The sequence below is a fragment of the Anarhichas minor genome, unplaced genomic scaffold (genome assembly GCF_050575085.1).
Source record: "Anarhichas minor isolate MPS153535 unplaced genomic scaffold, ASM5057508v1 ptg000034l, whole genome shotgun sequence".
Classification (NCBI taxonomy): Eukaryota; Metazoa; Chordata; class Actinopteri; order Perciformes; family Anarhichadidae; genus Anarhichas; species Anarhichas minor.
In genome coordinates, this window is record NW_027466480.1 from 1,094,360 (window position 1) to 1,101,531 (window position 7,172).

The 7,172-nt window shown below is 40.0% G+C and overlaps 1 protein-coding gene across 1 annotated transcript; it reads left to right on the forward strand.

The window, feature by feature from the left end:
- The first annotated feature begins 328 nt into the window (after nucleotides 1-328).
- Nucleotides 329-6,266, forward strand: olfml1 (olfactomedin-like 1). Its single transcript, XM_076106604.1, has 8 exons — nucleotides 329-457; nucleotides 2,074-2,177; nucleotides 2,956-3,146; nucleotides 3,304-3,407; nucleotides 4,352-4,543; nucleotides 5,484-5,664; nucleotides 5,749-5,908; nucleotides 6,110-6,266. Exons 1-8 carry the CDS (start codon nucleotides 329-331, stop codon nucleotides 6,264-6,266), a joined length of 1,218 nt encoding a protein of 405 aa, XP_075962719.1.
- Nucleotides 6,267-7,172: the final 906 nt, after the last annotated feature.

Consider the following 7,172-nt stretch of genomic DNA (forward strand, 5'->3'; position numbering starts at 1 on the left):
GGAGGGACTGTGCGAGGGTGAGGTTCACTTGGATCCAAACCCACCTAGAGAAGCAAGACAGAAAAAACAGACTTAAAGGACCATTGGGGATTTCTTTCAACACGACAAAGACTATTTTAAACTGTGACTGAACACGAATTGATCTTTTTGGGGTTTATTTTCAGTGTGGAGGAATGTTTCAGTGAGTTGTTCTCTGCACGAGTGCTTAAAGGAAATACAGGAAACAGTCTCTTTGTCGTTGACAAGACTTTTCATACGCAGAAATAGTGGAGTTGTCACAGCAGCAGCTGCAGTTTTAGCTTGTGACTTGTCGACAGCAGTGCTCGCGATGTCAGGCAGACTGGTTCTTGTCCTTCTCCTGTGTCTCTGTCTGACTGTTGGTTCAGTCCAGGGCCAGGGCTCGTCCCAGGATGCCTTTATAATCCAGTACCTGGAGAGGAGACTGTCTCAGATGGAGGTAAGGTTCCCGTGCCGCATCCGTCAGGTGATAATATTTCTTTCTAGAGACATCCGGCCTTAAAATGAATAATAATGATTAATGAGTTACACAAGGATCAGATCATCTGGCTGCCAAACGTCCTCCTGTGACGGGATATCTGGCGACAGATGTCTAGTAAATATGTGTGCATGTGTTAGACAGATCTGTAGAGGTACTGAATGTCACAGTAAGGTAATGTACTTTAATGTACTTCATTTCACAGTGCTGTCCGGTACCAGCATGAACACAACAAAGTGTAACAGTAACCAGTTCTGGAATGTAACTAAGTACATTAACTCAAATACTGATGTAGAGTACACTTTTGAGGTACTTGTACTTGAATTGAGTATTTTCACATGCTACTTTATACTTCTACTCCACTACAGTTTTTTTGCAAATGTAATTTTTACCCTACTACTTTTATTTTACAGCTTTTAGATTTTTAATGCAAAACTAATATGTAATTGTTTTTGAATAGATTAAGCTACCCAGTAATACACAAAGTAACAACATTATGCAACATTAAAGTAGTACTTCATCACTAATTATAATACAGTAATATAACATATTCTTAAATGGGCAATTTTGCATTAGTAATCTGACTATTGGCACTTTTAAAGAGTAACTGCCCACTTAAACGTTTTTTTTTAAAGTTGTAAACTATATATTATATATACTATATTATATGACTGTACTGTGATAGAACACATCATTAATAGTGTTAATAGTTACATTGCTTTCCAAATAAAGTTTTTTAAATGCATGGTTGAAAATGCCATCTGATGTTTTAAATCAGCTTGAATTTTTCAAGGCCTGAGATGGAGTCAACCATTTGGGACTAATCTACGTCATGAAATAGAAGAACGAATGTCCTTTAATAATAACCACTGTGTAGCTTTACAATCACACAGCACAAGTCTGTTTTCGCCTTTCTGTGTACTGGAATTTAAGCTAACAGCCCGTTACAAGTCTGGTGAATCAGTGTTTATCTGGCGATGGCAATAGGCTTTCCTACATTTCTTATATATCTATGGCTCAGACCTGGGGGTGAAGTTATACTTTAAGTGTAATTTGATGCTAATACTCTACTGTTACTTAAAGGCACAGTGTGCAGGATTTAGTGGCATCTGTGTGGTTGCAGATTGGTACCAACTAAATACTCCCTTTCCAAGAGTGCGGTAACGTGCAAAACCGTGATAACGCCTTTCGCCTCGCTCAGAAGCCATCCTTACCATAATAACACTCCTGCAGTATCCCAGTTTTGTACTCTGGGGCTCATGCACAGCCGTTTCACAAGTGTGTCAGAGAACCAAGTTGGCCTGCAGGTAATGTTAAAACGTGAAAGGCTCTTGCTAGATCCAGTGTTTGGTTTGTCCGCTCTGGGCTACTGTCGAAACATTCTAAGCTAAAACCTCATAACTCAGGAATTCTTAATTTTAGGTGATAATACACAAATAAAAACATAGTTGTGAATATTATATTCCATTTCTGTTAATAAATCCCGAAGTAAAAAATATTTTTTTCTCTCAAAAGACATGTATTCTTGCTTTAATCCTGTATTCACAACAGTTTTTTCTCTGTGTCAATAACGTCAGGAGCGTCTGAATCAATGTGAGCAAAAGACAGTGAGCGTCACCCAGAAGACCTATGACCTCTCCTCTGAAATCAGGGGTTATCTGTCCACTCTCAGTGTTCTGAGGTAGGCGTGTCTGAAAAAAAATACTTCATCATGTGACTCAATGAAGGAACTACAGTAGTTACTTAAAGCTGCAGTTGATAACTTCAATGAAAATACCTTTTTATCTTATTTGCTCCAACTGTGACTATACACTGCAGTAGTAAATGAGACAGATAATCTGTGAATAAATCAGGTTCCCCTGACTTCTTTTGGTGCCCCCACACCCCAAAGAAAAACAACCAATCAGAGCTGAGGAGTTTCTAACGCACCTGCTTGAACTCCGATCAAACTGTGAAACTTGGCAGCGCTGATCTAATATGACTCAATGACAGCATTGCCTATTTCTGGCCTCAAATGTTTTCAGAAACATTTGTTAGTGTTTAGCTGTAAAATTAGAAGGTTTGCTCCGGGCCGCTGGGCGGTGCTTGGTTTTGGCTCAACTGTTTTCAATATGGCGGCTGCGTCACAATTGTTTCATTTTAAAGCTAAGTTTAGTAAGATATGTTTCTGAAAACTATGAGAAGTACGCAATGCAGAAACGTTTGATTAAAGCATTGATTGACAGCTGTGACTCCTCGGCCCTGATTGGTTGTTTTTCTTTGGGGCGTGGTGGACTCTTGCAAAATGCCATTAGAAGCACTATAAGGAGGCAGAGGAACCTGATTTTTTTTACAGATCATCTGTCTCACGTACTACTTTATAGTGACAGTAAAAAATGATTTTTATAAAAGTTACCAACAGCAGCTTTAAGGTGCGTGAGAACTGTAAGAATCTAATCTTAATTTTGTTTGCTCCATAGATCAGAGGTCAGGAACCAGGTGGACAGCGTGTCTGTGCGTGTCGAGCGGGTGGAGAGGGAGTTGGAATATCTTGAAAACAAGATTCCCCCCCAGACCGACATCGAGATTGAAGAGGCGCTGCTGGAGCAACAGATACAGGCTGCTGAGCTGGACCAGCTGCAAAAGAAAGCCAAGATCAAAGTGGAGAATGGTAGGATGTGGGCCGGTATACAGATGACGATTACGGCATTTACCTGTTTACCTTATGTATTACAGGAGGGAAAAGGAAAGAGCAAAAAGACAAGATACAAAATGTACTATGCAGGTCATTGTGCTACAGTTTATTCTTTTCTTTCCAACATCCCCAGACTGCAGAACGGCGCTGAGTCAAATCAAGTCCCTCAAGATTGTGAAGAAGGCAGGAGATACCTACGGTTCCTGGTTCAAGGACCCCACCGAAGGATCAGCTAAGGTCTGTTCTTTTTTTAACGATGACGTGATTACGGTAAGAGATGGCTGATTTTCTTTCTGGCCAGCAAATTGTGTTTATCTTTTTCTCAGCGTAGAGCTGCTGGTGGACGGATGTAAATTAATTGTACTTTTTTAGGGGCTAATTCACCCAATAAGATTCATCAGGAACGGAGATATGTAATGTATAAAAACACACCTGCTGTTAATAGTTGATTGAAAGGGCACTACGTATCTCTTTGAAATGGCTGGTTTGCCTAGTTAATGCCAAATTGGGTCAGGATGGTTTGTCATTTTTTTTAAAAGTGTGTGCCCAGAGTGGGTTAGAAGGGGCCTGCTATGCCTATTAGCAGGTTCAGAAGTACCTTATTATCAATTCAGTCATCAATATTGAGCGATACGAATAAAAGATGACGACACCGACCCCGCCAATTGCACTCCTAAATGCCTAAACCTAAGCAATCCAACCAACAAAGGCAATAAGTACTAGCCAATCACAGGCAGAGTAGGGCTGGTCATGTCCTCGCCATAGTAGGATTTAAAATTTTGCACCCTGGAGACCGCTGTCCCGCGTGAAACCAAAAGTCAACGTTGATGTGATTTACCGTACTTTTGTTACGTAAGTTATGTACTTCATTTACGACAAGTTACGTAAAATAGCATACTTATTTGAATCCAAACCAATTCGTTTTGTTGCCTTAACCTACATTTGCTATGTTTCACTTTGACTTCCAACGCATCAGAATGGAAGTGATAAATGGGTGCAAAAAAAGCAAAGCTGCCAATCGCATGAACACCACATATATCGTTATATAGATATCAGTACATTTAAACCAAGAATGGGATGTCAAACCTGAGTTCCACAATAATTATTTCCACTCACTTCTTCTTCTTCTTCTTCTTCTTCTTCTTCTTCTTCTTCTTCTTCTTCTTCTTCCTCTCTTTCAGGTCTACCTGCTCAGTGGAATTCGTAACAACACTGTGCTGGAGTACGTCTCTCTGCACAGTTTCACAGAGAGGACCACCACACCACCAGTTAAGGTGGTGCAGCTGCCTTCCGACTGGCAGGGGACAGGTCAAGTGGTCTACAACGGATTCCTCTACTACCACAAGGCAGACACTCCCAACCAGATCCTGAAGGTACGTTGAATCAAATCCTTATACTGTACTGAGTATGTGTGTTTCACATCAAGGCATTGCTCTGTTGATTTGCATTATGTTTGTAAAATACAAAAGGCATTGAATAAAACAGTGTGTTCAGTCAGTGGTCACGTTGAAGGAGCACATTGCTTGGCAAACTTCTGTGCAGCTTTTGGCTGGAGACTGACTTCAGATCATTTCAAAGGCACTTAGTCATTGGACTTTTTTATTTTTTGCTCTTTTTTCCTGTTAGCTGAGGTCAGTGAGCTAACAATGCCAAAATAAACAATTCTGTTCTGGTGAAAGGAGCTGACTTTTCTCAAGATACTTTTAGTGTTTTGGAGCAGAAAGTTTACAGGGGAAAAGTGTTTTTTAAAGAAATGCAGTAGAAAACTATTGAAAGTACGTATTATAGAACCATATCCACAAAGCCTAACTACAGTATTTAATACTGAAACAGGATTGTATCAGGATTGTCTGAAATGTCTCAAGAACTATTGAATGAATTGCCATGACATTTTGTTCTACTATATGTAGTTACCAGAGGATGAATCCTATATACTTCGGTGGTTCTGGGCTATTTCTATAGCACCTCCATGTGGTTGAGTTAGGGTTAGGTTGTTTACCTGAGGCATTGCCATTTAAATGGCGGACTGGAAAAGCGAGCAGTTTTCTGCAGGGAAAATTTAGTTTTGAAAAGCTAAACGCCAACAGTGGATTGAAGCAGAATATTTCGTAAAATAGAAATATACTTTTTTTCAGTCAATTTTGACTTTTGGTGGTGGGTGTAAAATAAGGACCCTTTGCTTACCCAAACCTTGTTAGTTTACACATCCAACTCTGGGGTAGGAAACATTTCTGACACAACTGAAGAGAAAACAAAACCATAATGGTAGCATTTCTGAATTTGTCTATTTCCATCTGCTCCCCCCATATAAAGGTAGACCTATTGAATGGTACCGTAGTGGACAGTACACTGCTACCAGGAGCGGGTCGTCTACCAGTCTACAGTCTGAACCCCAACACCTACCTGGACCTGGCTGTGGATGAACTCGGCCTCTGGGTCATCCATGCCGACCCTGAGTATGGAGGAAACCTGGTCATCACCAAACTGGATAAAGGTAGAGAGTACACACATCTATGCATGTGCATACATATTTAAGTAACCTGGTATAATTTAACACTTTGTTTGTTCCTCACCTCAGCAAGTCTGGCAGTAGAGTACACCTGGGATACTCAGTGTAGAAGCCGTGATGCTGAAGGAGCCTTCCTGATATGCGGGACCCTCTATGTGGTCTACAACACACGCTATGGAGGTCGCTCGACCATACAGTGTCTCTACGACATCCATGACACCATCCACAGGTTGGATTACACACAGGAGGAAACAACAGCCCAAAATACTCACGCCAGCTTGCATTCCTAAACCATCCACATGTATAAACACAGGAAAAACAGACACCAAATATCTTTTATCCAGATTCACTCAAGCACATTTACAACTAAAGCGATCGTCCTAATTTGATTCAACTTTTATTTTCCCTTTTCTGCACCACCCGCCTGCAGTGAGGAGAGTCCCGTGATGTTCTTCCCGAAGCGCTACACCAGCCACAGCAGCATCCACTACCACCCCGTAGAGAAACAGCTGTACGCCTGGGACGACAGCTACCAGACGATATACAAAGTGGAGACGCGTAGAAATGACCAAGTCACTGCAGAGTGACGATGCTCTACAGTGTTTACCCTTTCATAAACTTGTGCTATCACCAGAATAATGCACTAACTATCATCAATAAAAGCATACTTTTGATGAGTATCTTGTAATCTACTGTTGTTCAGTATAGTGATCATTTGCTGGCAATGGATGCTATACCTTCATCACTATTAGTGCTTCTAGACATAAAGATCATGTCCAACCAAAGGCATTTTATACATCTTGTTGGCATTTTTTACTTTGTATCATCGTAATAAAGAACATTGAAGTGTCGTGTGTGTTTTCACTTGCCCTCAATGAATGATTTAAAAGTATTTACAGTAAAATTGGCTGTGATATGCTGGTTCAGATGTGGCACACTGGATTATCTGATAATGCATTTAGCATACTGTAAAATAAATCTCTATGAGGTAAATTCACAGTTTAAAAATAGATTATATCAAAGTAATTGTTTTTGAAAAAACAGGAACTGATGCTCCTCTGTTGTTTGTTACTTATTCGCCGACTGTGCAAAGCTGTGATTAAATGTGACTACTTCTATAACTTTATTTAATCAGGTTGTCGCATTAAAGATCTCTTTTTTTTCTTTCTTTTTTAAATAAACCTGAGAACTAGAAACATTCATAGTCAGACAACCAGATACAAAATAAGCCAGACAACCTTCAATCAAGCAGCAAAATAGAGGCAATAGAAACAAGAGCAAGAGTGTAAAAAAAATACATTAGATAGCGAATCTTTCAAATCTGAAAGGGGGAATAAAAACGAAATCTAATAGTTACTGGACTTAAGCGAGAGAAGAGATGTGATGTAGTTTGGAAGCTTTAACAGAATATCTTTACACTGTAGATGGACATCAGGAGTCCTTCCTATACACATATTATGACAAAGAGAGTGGTGATGAGTGCGAAATGTATC